The sequence below is a fragment of the Rhinolophus sinicus genome, chromosome 2, assembly GCF_057876585.1.
Source record: "Rhinolophus sinicus isolate RSI-liver-muscle chromosome 2, RSI-T2T, whole genome shotgun sequence".
NCBI lineage: Eukaryota > Metazoa > Chordata > Mammalia > Chiroptera > Rhinolophidae > Rhinolophus > Rhinolophus sinicus.
In genome coordinates this window covers 19,802,045-19,819,226 of record NC_142502.1, presented here as the reverse complement: position 1 = coordinate 19,819,226, position 17,182 = coordinate 19,802,045, and the positions used below count along the sequence as shown (strand labels likewise).

General features: G+C 40.5%; 1 protein-coding gene across 1 annotated transcript; it reads right to left on the bottom strand.

Moving 5' to 3' along the window:
- Positions 1–294: 294 nt before the first annotated feature.
- FUCA2 (alpha-L-fucosidase 2) lies at positions 295–17,047 on the bottom strand. The gene is made up of 7 exons (XM_074333666.2): positions 16,753–17,047; positions 13,220–13,407; positions 10,156–10,495; positions 8,619–8,829; positions 8,191–8,381; positions 2,973–3,081; positions 295–1,638 (listed from the first exon to the last, which is right to left on the bottom strand). Exons 1-7 carry the CDS (start codon positions 16,977–16,979, stop codon positions 1,495–1,497), a joined length of 1,410 nt encoding a protein of 469 aa, XP_074189767.2. The 5' UTR covers positions 16,980–17,047; the 3' UTR covers positions 295–1,494.
- Positions 17,048–17,182: the final 135 nt, after the last annotated feature.

Here is a 17,182-nt window from a genome sequence, read left to right as displayed (position 1 = left end):
TTAGCTTGCTTGAAAGCAAATACAGGAAGCAAATTTACTAAATTAAATTGGAACTCAAATTAGCCGACCTACTAAAATAGGCCCAAACCTCCAGTCCCACACCCCTTCCTCACCCCCAAAAAAATCTGGATGAATATGTACTAAAATGTTAATAGCCGTGATCTGAACAGTGATTTTATCTATGAGTATTTCTGTATGTTTTAAAATATCTACAGTGAACATATGTCAGTTTTATTACCAAGAAGAAAAAAGACAATTTTTTTATGAAAACACAATTACTACAAGCACTGGAAATATATTAGGTCAAATTTATTATATACCTACCATTTGTATTCCTCTGCTAGGGTTGCCATAAACAAAATACTGCCAGCTGGTTGGCTTAAACAACAGTAATTTTTTTTCTCACAGTTCTGGAGGCTCAAAGTCCAAGGTGTCATCAGGTTTGGGTTCTCTTGAGGCCTCTCTCCTTGGCTTGCAGATGGCCTGTCTTCTCACTGTCTCCTTACAGGGCCTTTCCTCTGTAGGCTTGCATCCTTAATGTCTCTTCCTCTTCTTATAAGGACACCAGTCATACTGGATTAGGGCCCCACCCTTAGATTTCATTTAACCTTAATGATCTCTTTATAAAGTTCTATCTCCAAAGACAGTCCGATTGGGGCTTCAACATATGGATTTGGCAGGAGATACCATTCAGTCCTTAATGCCACCAATTCCTAGTTACTCTAAAATACAAATTTCCACCTCTGAATCACACGTGGAATTAAATTCAAGGGAAGAGATTTCAGTAGCAAATGTAGGGAAGGGAAAAATATTCCCCTCCCCTTCTATAGGTTCTTCCAGCCGGTTTAATCAAATTGACATGAGGCAGATAAACAAGATAATCAAACGTAATTACATATGTATGTGTGGGAACCCCACATACATGAGAGAGTCAGCGATCCCACATACAGGTGAGGTTCAAAGACCAAAAGTTGAAATGAGGTTTATATGGCATTCTGAGCTAAGGTTGAGGTGAGGTGCCTTTGGGCTTCAGGGGAGGAAGGTCATTCACGGGACGATAAGAAAATCAGATGTTCAGTAATTACACGTTTGCCTTGTCCTATACATAGGGCATAAAAAGTTATTTCTAGTGATAACTCTTATTATGGGCAAGGCCCCAAATTTAAATTCTTTAAGGGAGAGGTAAAAGTTTCTCATGAGCCTATAGGGTCTTGATTACTTTCAGCTCAAAATAATTCACAATGTCAAAGTGACACACCTTGGGAAGGCCTGTTCTGAACCCCTTTACAAAGTGCACCGGAGAGTTAAAACAGTTACATGCGTAATTTAGGGAAAAAATTAGGGAGAAAGAGGGGAAAAGGGCTGCATTGCCTAAACAATTATTTGACTTTTCTTGACCTGTTTTACATTTGTTTTCTCTATGTGCTACAATTATAGAAACCTGGTATTTTCTCATCTGAGAAGTAACTGCAGCATGAACCACCCTGCTGCACATTACATCACATTAGTTAGTGCCAAAGCCCAGCCCCATTTACAGGGCATCTGGTGAGAGGTTAGATGTGGCAGTTCTACCATGATTCCATTTTGGACCTTCAAAGTGGTCCAATGAAGTGGCTGTCCATGTCCCAGTAGTTTAACCTGAAATTAAAAACATACACACAGATGTCTCCAAATGTTTCTCTTGGACTCACCTACTTTATTGAGAGGAAGTGGTTGATATTTCTTACAAAGCATTGTAAACAGAAGATCCATTTTTTACTTAGTAGTCACAAATTGTTTTAGCCCTTGCTCAAAGAGTGCATACATCTGTCTTGCTCCTATATTCTTGCTCCTAGATTATTCTCCAATAAGCATGTGTGCAGGAGTTGGGCGAGAAGAATTGTAAAGGTTGAATAAAGTGTCCGACTAGAGAAAATGCTGAATAAAGAAAGGATCAGGGAAAATGACTCTGGATCCAATCTGCCCAAATTAAGTTCTCACACAGAATGTTTAGAGAAAGGCGTCCCTCCCTTATCCAGCCAGACTTCCTCCCCAAATTTTCCAATAACCTCCACTAATCCACTATCTGTAATTGTGATTAATTTTTACTGTAACTGTTTTATATCCAGAGTCTTATACTAAATGAATTTAAATAAGTAGTTTTCTACATATCTATAAACCAGAAAACTTTGCTTACCATTAGAGCAATATAAACACAAAACCCATGAACTTTTTTTTTTTTGGCTTTTCTTTTTTTTCTTCTTTCTTTTTTTTTACCATGAACTTTTATGTAACAGTGTTAATGAGGGCCAAACAGAATGCTGATAAAATACAAAGATAATGTTATACCCAGGCCACTAAGCTGTAATTAAACATCAGATTTGAACTCTATCTTCTTTTCTGCCTGATCAGCCACAAGCATTAGAAATAAAATATGAAAAGATTATGCAAAGAGAATCATATGGACAATTCACCTCCAAGGAAATTGTCAATATCTTAAAAATAAGCTATAAAATATATCAAAATGAACTCAGTGCCAGACCTAGTGGTTACAACTATTAAATTAACCTGTAACTTTCTCCAAATTTTTTATGAACTTAAAATAGTAGGCCCATGACATCTTACTTTTATTCAAATGTATTCTGGGGTGGGATGTCAAGGGAAAAATCCAAATTCCAGTTTTATGAAAAGAATCATTTTGGATACATACGGTGAATTTGAACAATATAGAATGATTGTGAAGAAGAATATATTACATTGATACGCATGGAGATAATGCAGCTGTTTTGTAAGTTTAGTTTTCTGAGAAATGAAAGAAAATTTTCAAAGATTTTGGCCAAAGATTGCCATTGATGAAGCTCATTTTAAAATAACTCTCAATGAGTAATAAGAGGAATACATCTAAGGCTCCCCTTGAAGTTAAAATTTATGTTTTCATCAGGATGTTCTAGTCAACAATTTAAAGGAACAATAAAGATTAAATTCCCTCTTACCTCTGTGGACCCCAGAGTAGCTTTGGGTTGGCCAAGAATCAGCTGTCCTGTTGTGGGCCATTTGAGAAACATGGCATAGACCAATTTTTCTTTAGGTTTAGATGTATACCTGTTTAGAAGGGGAAAAAAAGCATAGTAATATTTCTCATTTATGGGTCAGATCTGGAATTATTTAAAGAGATACTTGCATTTGGTAAATATTTACCAATGTGTTCATTAATACAGGGAATGAAAAATAGCCCTGGGGAAATGTAAACAGCACCCAAAAGGGATCCCAGTTCCATGGAGGGGGGAGGGGGGTTCCCCACACCACAAAACAATTCTCAGACATGATCTGTGGGTCCTACAATTCCGTTCAATTCTGACACTCTCTACCTGGAGAGAGTGTCAGATTCCACAGGTTAAGGGCTCAGTCCTAGAAGACTCACCAGTCCTCCCACTTCAGATGCAGTCACAAGGCCAGGTAGTCACCTGGGCTTCTCACCCACAGGCTATAGGTCAGAGGTTCCCAAGACCCCCTCCTTGGGTTCAACTGATTTGCTAAAGCAATTCACAGAACGCTCAGAAACATTTCACTTACTGGATTACCCGTTTATTCTAAAAGGGCATAACTCGGGAACAAGCCAGATGGAAGAGCTGCATAGAGCAAGGTACGGGAAAAGGTGAGGCACTTCGTGCCCTCCCCAGGTGTGCCACTCTCTAGGTTTCTCCTCCAAACCCTGTCATTTCGGGTCTTTATGGGACCTTCATTCTATAGGTATGATTGGTTAAATCATTGGCCATTGGTGACTGACTCAACCTCCAGCCTCTCTTCCCTCCCTGGAGGTGGGGAGAGAGGGACTGAAAGTTTCACACCTCTGATAATGAGATTTGGGTCTCCTGGCAACCAGCCCCCATCCTTTGGTGCTGGTCCAAAAGTTGTCTCATTAACATAACAAAAGACACCATTATAGCTCTCTTCAGTTAGGAAATTCTCAGAGTTTTAGGAGCTCTGTAGCAGAAATATATTTATCATAAATAACAATATCACAGCACCTTCCTCCCCTACTTCCCCAGGACTAAAAAGGATTTCTTGGAACAAAGATTTTTCTAGTACTATGCCTCATCAGACTGTTCTCAGTTGAAATAGGGAGTATGAGTGAAGCGGGTAAGATGCAAGAATAGATGACTTTCCACCTGCTGGTCAAATCTCCATATTCCTTATTCAGCAGACACATGCACATATGTCAACACTGAGCCAAGTACTGTGCTTGGTGCTAGGGATACAGTAGAAAACCAGACACCTAGTTCTTTTTCTTATGGAGCTTGGACTAGAGTGAGGAAGACAGACATTAAATAATCACACAAATAATGTAAAAGTGTGAGTTTTGATAAGTACTATGAAGGACAAGAAAATTGAGACATTTTAACACAGGGATCTCTTTAGATTAGACCATCAGTAAGAAGCTTTTCCAAGAAAATGACAGAGCTTACACTGTAGTGGGAAAAATTGGAATGAGCAAATAAATATATGTCAGGTGATGATTAAGAGCTATGGAGAAAATTGCAGGCAGGTAAGAAGGATGGAGCATGCTAGGTTGGAAAGGAGTGATCTGGGGTATTATTTTAAATAGAAGAGTCAGGAAAGACCTCTTTAAGGAGGTGGCATTGTGGAAACTAGAAAAACGTGAGGAAAAGTCATGTGAGTACCTGAAGAAGAGAGACTGACAAGCAGAGAAGTCCTAATGCAAGGGTGTGCTTGGCCTGTTGATAGGACAGCAAGGAGGGCAGGGTAGTTGAAGGAGGGGAATTGAGGGACAGCCTGAGAGCAGACGAGATCACAGAGCCAACAAAGAACCAGTTTTCATAGGACCTTGTAAGCCTCAGTGAGACCTGGCTTTTTCTCTGTGCCTGGAAGCCACTGGAGGAATTTGAGTATGGCAGTGACATAACCTGATTTATTACTTAAAAGGTTTTGTTGCAGATAAGATAGTAGGGCAAGGATGGAAACAGATAAGCCAAGAAACTGGAATAATCCAGAGAAGAGAAAACGGAGACAAACAGGAGGAGGGTTGCCACAGAGAAGATGAGAAGTGGTCAGATTCTGGCAATGTTTCAAAAGTAAACATATTTGCTGATGGGTTGTCTGTGGGATGTAAAAGAAAGGGAAACTAAAGACACCAAAGTTTTTGGCCTGACAACCATCTAAATGGATGAAGCTGCCGTTCAGTAAGGATGAGCAAGATGGTGGGTGGAGCAAATTTCGAGCCCAATTTAAAAATCAGGATGTACGTTTTGGACATAAGAGGTGTAAGATGCTTATACTTCCAAGTGGAGATGTTGACTAGGAAGTTGAACATAGGAATCTGGAGTTGAAGAAAAGATGTGTCTGCATTGTAGAGGTCATTGGTGTGGCATTTAAAGCCATGAAAATGGATGGAATCACTTGGAGAATGAAGATAAACAGAGAATAGAAGTCCAAGGACTAAGTCTCAGGGCACGTCAAGACTTAGAGGTTGAGAACCTGAGGTAGAGACAGCAAAGCAAACTAAGAGAGCCAACAGGCACGAAGAAGACGAGGAGAGACAGAAATCAAAGGAGGCAAATGCTGCCATAAGCTCAAAAAATAGTGTCTGGGAACTGATCCTGGATTTGGCAAGGGAGAGATTATTATGGGCTTTGATAACAGTGACATTGGAGAGTGGGGGGGCCGAGGCCTTACTACAGGGAAGAACTGGAGCAAGAAATCGGAGATAGCAAGTGAAAACAATTCTTTTATCATGTTTTACAATAGAGGAAATGAGAGAAAATGGGAAGGTGACTGAAAACCTAAGTAGGGTCAAAAGAGTACTTTTTTAAGATGAAAGAAATAACATATTTGTATATGATGGGAAAGTATCTAATAAAGAGGGAAAACTGAAGATGAGAAAACAGAGAGAACTGCTAAAACAATGTCCTCGAGTGAATAGTGTGTGATAGGATCCATCACATAGGACTCGGCCTTAAAGCCAAAAGTGAACTTACTTGACGTGTGTGTGAGAGTGTGTGTGTGTGTGTATGTGTGTTTAGCTGCCCAGGGGCTGGCATGGAATTAGAGCTGCATTTAATCAAAGTTGAGATTTTAATGATTATGACAGAGGGAGAGAATTAAGGAGTTTGCAATGGAGTAACCCACTACAGAATCTGACCTTGATAAGGAAGAAGAAAAGATACAAGAGGGTAAGACAGGAGGGACAGATGATACGTGATGGGATCAAAGATAGTGTGATCAATGGATTACAGATCCCTTTGGAAGCAGAAGTGCTATGTGGAATGAGCTAAAATAAAAGAGAAGAGACAGTAGTGGAATGCTTTAAGTTGAGATCATGGAAGGAGTGCAATCGCTGGTAATTCAGGTCTAAGGTATGACCAAAAGAAGAGGTAGCAGAAATAGAATGGACAAGATCCCTAGAAAAGAAGAGGTGCAGGAATTGAGGGCCAGCACATTAAAACTGTAAATACAGACATTAAATGACTGAAAATCAGGTTAAGGGTAGTTCTGGGGACAGGGACAGTGAGTCAGGGCTAAAATCTCAAAGGATTTTAAGGATGTACCCAGGAGTCTATTGTGTATGAAAACGGGGTTCTACGGAAAGTAACCTTCGCAGGATAATCTGATCATAGGTCATGGTGGGTAGTCACACCTCAGGCAGATAACTTTTTTGGTAAAAGGTTTACCTTTGCCTTAAGCAAGCCCCGTCCACTGCTTGTGAGCATTTAGGTTAACATACCTGTGAAATAAGCGTGACCACCCTCAAGAGAGCACATAATGTTGACTACCCTGTAACCCAATCCCCACTTGGCTTTCTCCCACCTTCACGTAATCTTCTTCATGTGTTCCCTCCTTAATTTCAAATGCATAAAAGAAACTGCCAAACTTTCCATCTCAGGGGCATTTGAAATCTTGCTGCCCAGCATTTGTCCTCAGTTTTGGCTCAAATAAACTCATAATTCTCTACAGTTTTGGGCATTTCTTACATCAACACTGTAGATGACTGGTACTGGGAGGGGAAATATATATGATGAAACCAAGGGCAAAAGAGCTCTAAACAGTAAGGAGGGAAGAGCAGGGCCACCTGAGCTTGGTGACACACTGGTAGGAGCCACACACAAGACTTTATAAGCCTTGTTAAATATCTTGGTTTTTAGCTTTACTTATTTAAAGAAAACTTAATGGAATGATGGTTAATAATTGTGACGTCCCAGATCAGACACCCTCATAGACAAATATAAGCAGAGAAAAAAATTCCAAAACCAATTTAAACTAGCTTCTGTGAAATGAAGGCTCAGTACTAAGTTCTCATTATGGCTGCTCCCAAATCCAACATTCTAAAATTCTATCATTAGCTGCTTCTGTCTATATTTATTTTCCTCAATGAGCTGACAGTATTTTTAAGTCATAAATCAAGTGAGATCAAAGAACATTTAGTCTAATCATTTGCTTTATATTTGATCCGGCTATAATCACTTTAGTAGCAACACATGGTAAATTTTCAGAGCTTCACTCATACTACCCTTATTTATATATGTTAAGACCCAATAAGAAGCCATCATATCTGCAGGGTCTGATTCAGGCACTCACTGGCACACAGAACCTTCCAAAGCTGAGACAAAAATCTGAGGCAAGGCCTTATAGAATACCATAAAAAGAAAAATTAACAAGTTAAGATAATTAATTTTAAAGAAATTTCAGGTTTAGATTTATTTGAATAATATGAACAAGTGACAATTTTTAATCAATTACAATAATGCTGTTATTTGAGCTGATTTTTAATATTTTTTTCTGCCCTCTGGGCACCTCTTGCTTGCTAATATGATATGATACAACATCTGCAAAAGTTAGAATTTACTTAACTGATTTAACAGAAGTCTCACTCGTGGATTAACCACTCAGCATTTTTACTTTTCTGAATGGCTTACAACTTTTGTGAGAGCTGACGACTTCTCACTATAATTTGTCCACCATTAGGAGGTATCTAGAGATGATTTAGGCTCAATTCACTAAACAAAAAGTGTTCAAGAGCATGCTGATTTCTTTCCTTCCTTCTCTTTACAATAAATAAAGTTTGGAAAGTATTTTGTAGAGATAGGCCTTCATCCAATTTCCGTTTGTATCCTACTTTTCTCTTTATATATATACTCAGAGAAATTTTAAATGCCTTCCTCTATCAGATCGTACCTGGTAACAAGAGTAACGTACCATACATCTGGGGTGACAGTGTCATTCTGGGATCTCCAAGTAACGGTTTCGTAAATGGCTTCTCCATTGACTTTTAGCCAGGTCCCCATTTGCCTTAATCGCTCCTCAAAAATTGGAGAAATGGTGCCATCTTGTGTGGGCCCAATATTCATCAAAAGATTGCCTCCACATGAAACTGTTTGCACCAGTTGCTAAACAATTAAGAATAAACATAGTTTTTAGAGAGATAAAACAATTCCTTTGTGAGTGTTAATATGTTGTATGTATGGACTTACACATGTAGTCACTCTCTAGGAAAACAAACATGGAAGACTGAATAACGTCCTGTGTTTATAGGCCATTGAGCTACCCACATTATAAAATATAATCCTCACACACCCACACTATTAAGAATATTACCATAGTAGTTACTAGACATTTTAGGGTACCTTCACCAATTCTTCGATTGTAAGGTAGTCAGAGATTCCAGCATCCCTCCTATAGCCCCAGGAAAACTTGTCTATTGTCATGCAGTTTTCCCATTTATGTGGCAAAAGATGTCCTGGGTTATAACGATCACTGCAGGTATAGTAGCCGCCATGCTTACAGATACTGCCAGCTCCCCAACGGTCATTGGTGACTACCGTGTCCCGAACTGGGCTGAAATGAAAAGGATACATTTTATAAACAAAAAGTAAAGATTTTTGACACAAAAGGACATATCACTGAAAAGAGAGCTGACTGAAATCCACTCCTGAAAATTCGCCGTCGCTTAATACAATGCAAAGCTCCTGGTTTTGAAGTCAAACAAACCTGGGTGGGTTGCAATCCTGTCTGTCCCTTTCCAAGCTCACTGTCCTAGAGCAAGTTACCTAAACTAACTCCTCCGAATAATCAATTTCTTCATATAGTATTTGAACAGAAGTTATATGAAACACCCAGCCCAGTGTCCAGCCACACAGCAGTTCTAAAAGTATTGTACTATTATTTGAAGCTTCCCCCGTTCCCATATTGTGAATGATAGCCAAAACTGAATTTACAATCAAGATGTTTTCTCACCTATGACTGAATAATCTCATACATACATTCTAGCCATTCTTTTTCTCTTACAGTTGTGCCTAGTATTGAAAAAAAGTCTCAGAAAAGTTGACTGTTGCCATCATGGAATTCGCTGTGGCATGAAATATCCCCACAGCATTATTGATCCTGGCAGGTGGGACCTCCTGCACCTCTCTCCTTAGAGGGGACAGTTTCGATTCACAAATTGAAGTGGATGGCTCCCAGTCTTTTCGTTGGAAGGAGTACCTGGAAGAACTGCTGTTACAAATATCAAGAGCTCTCCAGAGTATTTGGATGTGCACCGTTTGGGCACAGGGTGTGCACCAGGAAACACAAGCAGACCACTCCCTGCCTTCCTAGCACAATAGCAAGTACCTTCTGGTTACAAATATAAATTGGTTCCATATAGTTCAAGCCTAACAGAGGAGCTCAATCAGAACTCCCTGTTGTAATGAGACAGGGTGAAACATGCAGTAGGAGAGAACAGGAAAAGGTGAGAATGCTGACGATGATGGAAAAAAAGAGACAGAGAAGGGGACACTGACTAGGCAGCAAAGGTTATCAAAGAGTAAGAGAATAAAAAGAAGGAGCAATCAGAGGAATTGAAAAGCACACAATCAGAAACAATAGAGTTGTCCCAGAACAGATGAAAATAGGGACCCACAAAATGAGTATCTTCAAAACTCTGGATCTGTGATTTTTAGTCTGATTTCAAAATCAGACTACTGAGTTGTGTTTCATTCCTGATTTGAAACTCTTGATTATTTTGAGTAAATACTGGCATGCCTAATAAGCATTATTTATGATTTCCTCCCCCCTACCACACATGAGCCTGAAAGGAACTATTTCAAGAAGCGAGGGCATGAAAATGTTATCCATGTTTTCGGAACCTCGAAGGTCACTACAGCAATCTAATCGCATACACGCCTTTCATTGTACAGCCAAGCTAAGAAACCTGTGCTGTTCCAGTAGCAATCAGGCGCTCCTCCATCACCATCTGACCACAGGACCTCTGGCCGGTACTTAGTCACCAACTCATAGAGCTCAGGCAGCATCTTAGAAACTGGAAATTGTCGCTTCTGGAATGAGCTGGATTGATCGCCAAGGAAGAGCGGATGGAACCACTCAAAAAGGGAATAGTACAGTCCGAAACGCAGGTCGGTGCTGGTCCGAACAGCTACCTCAAGTTCTTTGACAATGTCCCTCATAGGCCCCTCATCCATAGCGTTCCAGTTCCACGAGTACTCAGAGCCCCACAAGGTGAAGCCTGCACAAGTATAAGAAAAACCTGTGTAAGTGTACGGATAAGTCGTAGTAAATACCTGTCCGAACGCCACAACAGAGGTGATCGTAGGTGCGATATATAAATAACTGCTTCTACAAACAACTTGTATGGCAACTTTTTTCATAGTAGAGATTCTGCTTTTATACAAGAAGCAAATGAGAATTTCAATGAGGTAGAACCGAGGTTTGTAAAAGTAACTCTCAGGGCACCCATAAGGTCTTCACAGTCTGATCTAGCTTCTGGGTTTTCCCTCTTAGAATATACGCTCCTTGAGGAACAGCATGTCTGCAGTGTTCTCCACCATATCCCCCACCAACTGCTAGCCCTGGGTCTGACACAAAATCAACAATCAACATTAGCAGACCACATTGGAGATTAAAGTGCATTCCCTGCTTTTAGGATTATTTATTTTATTACAGTGTGATTTTTAGAGCACTGGTGATCCATGTGTCGCAGTAAATCTCCTTTAGTCTCATTATTCATTTAACAAGGGGTGGGGGTGGGGGTGGGGGTGGGTACGACCCTATTGCTCAATAGTTCTGTACTTTAAAATACTATACCCACCATTTGTAATCTCATCCTACTGTAAAGTCATAAGCTTAGATGTTGCTCTTTCAATTACCCACCAACTAAATGGTTGAGAAAAATAATGTCTGCCATTAGACAAGCACTTTGAAATAATTCGTATAAGGAATTTGCATTTAGATGGCTGGTTGTTCTATGTAAAAATATTAGAAGCAATATATAAACTGAAATACTTAAGAAATCATATAAAAGCCTCAAAATTTTTAGTTAGTGCCTAGGAACATAGGTAGGTTGTTATTACCCCACTAAAATCTAAGGGTATCTTTGAGAATAGTCACGTATATAAGGCACTTTTGGTGAAACACTTGACTCTTGTAACAGGACACGTCTAAGATGGACACACTGTTTAGATGCATTGTTTAAGACGCTTTTAAAAGAACTCACACTTGTTCCGAAGACGTCTGTGGTAAGCTTCAACGCAAGTGTGGATGTTTAGAGTCTCATTCAAAATGTTTCAGCGTGACAGGCCCTCATGTTGGGCCATGCTAAAATCACGTGGGTGTTCAGTTCAGCATTACAACCATAAACTCACACAGCAGCCTTCCTGCCTAACCAAGTGCAGCAGGGGCTTTCCACAAGCAATGAAAACGTCTGACAACATGGGTCCTCAGAAAGTTTATAAACATGAGCTTCATCATCTGTCCTCACAGTATGATTGAGAGTTGTTTTGTTCTTTTAATAAGCTCACTATGTAATACTTGGTGCCATACAGCTTGGAGAAGTTCCTACAGCAGGAAATCAACACGTTCACAAACAAACACACTTCATAAATATTCATCTAAACAGGAGAAACATCTATAGGAGAAAATCATTAAGCTGGTAGAATGTGGTCAAAGGGGACAATATTCTAAGATAATTCCAGATTTGTGGTTTTGGTTCTTCCCTCACCCCTGAAGAAAACAATGAGGCAAAATTTCTTACGCCAAGGCAAAGATGTCAAACAGAGGAAACTGTCAGATCACTTAACAGGAAGTTAAGGCAATCATGATTTGTTGATGCTTCCTGATCTTCTAAATACCAAAATGGTAATGGATGGAAATGATTCTGTGAATGTAGGACCAAAGTGATGGTTAACTTTATGCGTCAACTTGACTAGGCCACAGAGTGCCAAGATCTTTGGTTAAACTTTATACTTGCTATGTTCATGAGGGTATTTCTGCATGAGATAAACATTTGAATAGGTAGGCTGTATAAAACAGATTGCCCTCCCCAATGTGGTGGGCCTCATCCAATCTGTTGAAGGCCTGAATAGAATAAAAAACTGAGTAATAAAGAATTCTTTCTCTGCCTGTCTTTCAGCTAAGACCTTGGTTTTCTCCTATCTTTGGACTCAGATTTGGACTAAACCTATACCATCTGCTCTCCTGGTTCTCAGGCCTGCAGACTCAGACTGGAACTATACCATCGGCTCTCCTGGGTCTGGACTTCTCAGCCTCCATAACGGCTTGAGTCAATTTCTTATAATAAATCTCTTTATATCTATTATACTTCCTTTGGGCTCTGTTTCTCCGAAGAGCCCTGACTAATACAATCACTCTGTTCCCTTCTAGATAGTCTTCCACCATCTCTGATATTTCTGAGCACCATTACAGGTCCATAATCCTTTTCCTTTTAGGTGATCTGTGTCACTTTCATCACTAGCAAATTGTCCACCATTTTGCCATGTAAGAGTTGGCCAAAAGCACAGCCATGTATGTCAGTAAGGATACAAGACTACAGTAGCATAACGCCCATGGTACCCAAGATGTTACAGAGGTGGAATGAAAGGAAAGAGTGCAATTCTAATTATAAATTTTGACCTGCAACCCACATCCCACTTCAAATAACTTTACTCAAATTTTTGAAATGTGGTTAAATATGCATATAACAAAATGTGATCCTTTTTAAAAATTCTTTTTCTCTGTTATGTGGAGGGTATGATTTTCTGTGTACCTAATGCCTCTTAATTGAGTGGATCACGTGGTCCCTTAAATTATAAGCGAAATCAGTAACCACTTATGGTTGTCCTAAGAGAAAACTCTTGAGTTCACGTGGATGACCTTGCTTTAGTTTTTTCTTCCAAAAGAACTACTTTACATTCGATAACCATTGTCAGTGTTTGCAAATGTTGCATTTACTTACCTTCATGATGTTTGGAAGTTAAGACAACATATTTGGCACCAGAAGCCTGAAAAATATCTGCCCACTGGCTCGCATTAAAAAATTTTGCTGTAAACAGTGGCCCAAAATCTTCATATTTGAAACCAGGAGGGTAATTATTTTTCATAAAGTCCACAAACTTTTGTATCTTTTCCTTTTGCCAATACCACCTAAGGGGAGGAACAGAAACAGAATACATACAAATATTTGAAATAATTGCGCCAGCTCCCTTTACTAATTCCCCCTTACTCAAATATTACCCAGATTCTCTTTCTCATTTCACCTAAGTTCAACACTGCCTTAAAGAAAGCTTGTGTAAACCCAGACTATTCTCACTTCCATCTATCCCTCTGTGAAATCCACTCAGCTCATAAACTGGACCATTCTAGACAACCCAGCCACCCATTCGTTATTAATTCCCCACTTTTAAATTGCAGCATGTAGTAAGTATCTTTGTAATGTAAGTGCTGAAGATGTCACAGGAAGATGGGTGCCTAAAATATAACATGGATCTGCTAGCAATGAACAAGTGGGGGAAGCGGCAACAGTAAAATTAAGAAGACGCTGTTACTGTCATATACTGACTCAACCTCCAAAGATTACTTGTTATATGCATTTATTCTGAGCAACGGGGCCTAAACTTCCTAAGCAAGCCTTCATGAGGAAAACTGTATCAAAAAACAATATACATTGTAGAGAAATACAGCAGTAACTAGGCCCCACCTCTGACCCATCTTCTACTTCTTCCACCACCACGCCTTTCATAGGAGTCTTTCTATAGAATGAGCAATCCCTAATCAGCACCACCTCCCCAAAGACGACCAGGAGATGCTTCTGCTGAGCAGACTTCATTGAAGATAAACGTCACAGGCACTACTGTTTGCCTGCTCAAAAGTCAGATACATAATTTCCCAGCTTCCCCTGCAACTTGGATATAGACACATTGTGACCCATGCTGGCCAATGGAATTTAAGGGGAAGCCAACTTCCGGGAATGGGTTCCTCACTAATAAGAAAAACCAGCCTTCCTGTGTTTGGGCAAGGAACAAGTCAACAGGCCGAGGATGACAGAGCGAGCCTATGTCTTTGATTTCATCAATGAGCCAACTACCTCTAAATTTGACAACAAGCCCCTATTATTCCATGTTTTATTTGGATTTTCTATACCTTGAAGAGTAAGTATTCTAATTGATCTATGACACATTTTTACCTTTTCAGTCGAATTACAAAAAAGAAACGGACAGTCATAAAGTAGAAAAAGAATAAGGAATTTCTTATTTTTTCTCCTAGGCCAGTCTAATTTGAAGCTTCTTTCTCTATATTGTCTAGAGCCACTTTTCAAATGTCATACTAATAGACATGAAAAGAGGCACTTAAACAGTCGGTCATTTATATTTGGCTTTGAACTGCATTCAGGACAGTCAGATATATTCATCACCACAGTAGACTGCCCACGAGTCACGTTAGGATGGGGAGCAGAGGTTTAGAAAGGACACGAAGGGAAACCATAGATAATTAAAGAAACTTTCACAGGGTTCATGCACTTCCAGACCATTAGGAATATACTCTGTTTTGTTTGAGAAGTATCTTTATTGTTCTAGGTCACCACAACAAGCCTGTGTTCATTTGCAGAAAATGAAAATTTAACCATCACAAAGAATAAAATTACTTAAACTAGGTGTTTTTGGCAGAGCACTAATTTCAATTAACAAATGTCAAATCCTCTTCCAGCACCAAATGTATATTTACCTAATCTTCAGGGCTGAACAAAATGGTAACTTAAAATATAATGTATTATATTTAATAAAAGGAAAAAAATCTGTTAATTTATGTACCTAGCTAATCTGAAACATTTCAAAACTAACCTCAAAATGCCTTAGAGCACAAAACTTGCAAAGAGAGATTTATAACATCCTGAAATATGTTTGCCAACACATGGTATGGGAAGAAAGAATCCCTTGTTTTACCATCAGTTGATTTCAAAAGAGTCAATGAATAGTCCTCCAGAGCTGACGCAACTGGCTTGATTTAATAAGAGACATTAGTGGTTGCAGAAAGTCAATCTTATTATAGGAACGGTAGAATGTATACTATGCAATGTTAATACAATATAGAGTTTACAATATACTCTGTATTGTATCTACTATATATGGTATACATTAAATTTGATGTATACTATATAATATATTGTGGGGACAGAGCCCCAGAGAGCAGTTTCCAGGCTCGACCTCACATAGAAAGGTGCTGGCTCAGGTAGTAAATGGCCATCAACTGTGATTGGATGGCCATCAGCTGTGGCTAGTTGGCCGTCAGCTGTAACCAGTGAGCCATTGGCCACTAATATAACTGCCGTGGCTACGCTAGCAGAGAATGGGGGCCTAGCAAGAGGATGGTGGCTGAGCCTGCAAGTGGCGCAGTGAGGGTTGTGAACAGTGTGGCTCCTGCTTCCTGTTTCTCCAACCCAGCCGCCAGCGAGACTATAGTGGTATGACTCCCCCTACCTATGGCTCCGTGGGTGTTCCTGTTTGGCCTCACCATGTCCTGCGTTCTTATGTGGGGAGTGGGACCAGAGACCCTGCGTGACTCCCTGCATGACATATATATAATATAAAGTAGATTTAAATAACTCATTGTTCATTTCTATTTTACTTAGGAATACATGTGTGTATGCATATATGTGTATATAGTATATGTGTATGCATGTATTTATATATGCATACACACACATATACTATATACATACACGTATATTTGATTACATTTCTATCTTGAGGAATTAGGACCTGGAGTACTTAATCAGGAAAGGTGTATGCAACACTTCAAAGTTGTAAGAGATTACATGCACATTTTTACAGGTCTCAAGGTAAAGTCCAAAGAGCAATTTTTTTGTGCAGCACCTTACTTGTAGTAGGCTATTAATTAAGATTTGTTTTTTTAGGGTAACATTCAGAACCTTTTTTAAAAAAATTCCTAGAGGCACACATGGTAACATTTTAACATTAAAGAACCAGTGCAGGCTCAACTGAACAGACGTCTCACATACCCATGAATTTCTGTTGTAACCATACTTCATGGCAGAACGACTGAATATTGGCAGGTAGCAGATGGGACATCGAGTCTGAGTATTGAGTTTAGGCTCAAGCTTCACCCCACATAGTTTGACCCTGCACAAGTCGATTGGTTTCTGCTGGTTGAATCGTGTGACGGTTATACTGTAGTGTGACAGCTACCACTTGATAAGTGCAACCAACTATCCAGAAGCTGAGAAGCCAAAGCCCCATTAAGTGTCTGACAACTGCAGTCACACGGAGGGAAAAGTCACTGTTAATCTAGGATGAACCCGTTACACAATAAGTTACACATTTAACAACCGGAAATTCTAAACGCGGTTAAAACAGCGTGGGAGGCGAAAGTGACAAGTGAGCAAAACAAGGAGCCCGAGGCGGTGGGCCGGGTGGTGACTGGAGCCCGGGGGACAAAGGCTGTGTCAGACGGTGCGGAGGGGGGCGCACTCACCAGAACCATTCGCTCCCGAAACTGGGCACGGAGAACACGCCCCAATGGATGAAGATACCGAACTTGGACTGGTCGAACCAAGCGGGCAGCTGTCGGCGGTCCAGGGACTCCCAAGTGGGGTCGAACCGTGCGGCGCCACCGGCGGGACACTGCGTGGGAAGTAGCAGCAGCAGCAGCAGCAGCAGCGGGAGCCGCAGCGCGAGCCCTGGCCGCTCCCGGGGCAGCATGTCCGGCGCCGTCCCGGGTCCTGTACACGCTCGCGTCCTTCCGCGTCTCGTGCTACGTTGCTCCGCCACTGTCACCTGACTAAGCTGTCTCGTAGAAAGGCACCTCCCCCGCTGGGGTGGGAGTGGCCGCTGCGGGGCGCTGCCGCTGCTTGCCCAGGCCGGCTGCAGGGCTCCCTCGCCTAACTACCGGAGCCGGTAACACC

What these genes read in the sequence shown, in the direction of transcription:
- FUCA2 (XM_074333666.2), bottom strand. Translation starts at nt 16,979, where the DNA reads ATGCTGCCCCGGGAGCGGCCAGGGCTCGCGCTGCGGCTCCCGCTGCTG. An exon ending in TTCGGGAGCGAATGGTTCTG is followed by an intron (nt 13,408 to 16,752) that starts GTGAGTGCGCCC and finishes TCCTCCCCTTAG; the next exon opens with GTGGTATTGGCAAAAGGAAA. An exon ending in CAATCGAAGAATTGGTGAAG is followed by an intron (nt 8,382 to 8,618) that starts GTACCCTAAAAT and finishes TTAATTGTTTAG; the next exon opens with CAACTGGTGCAAACAGTTTC.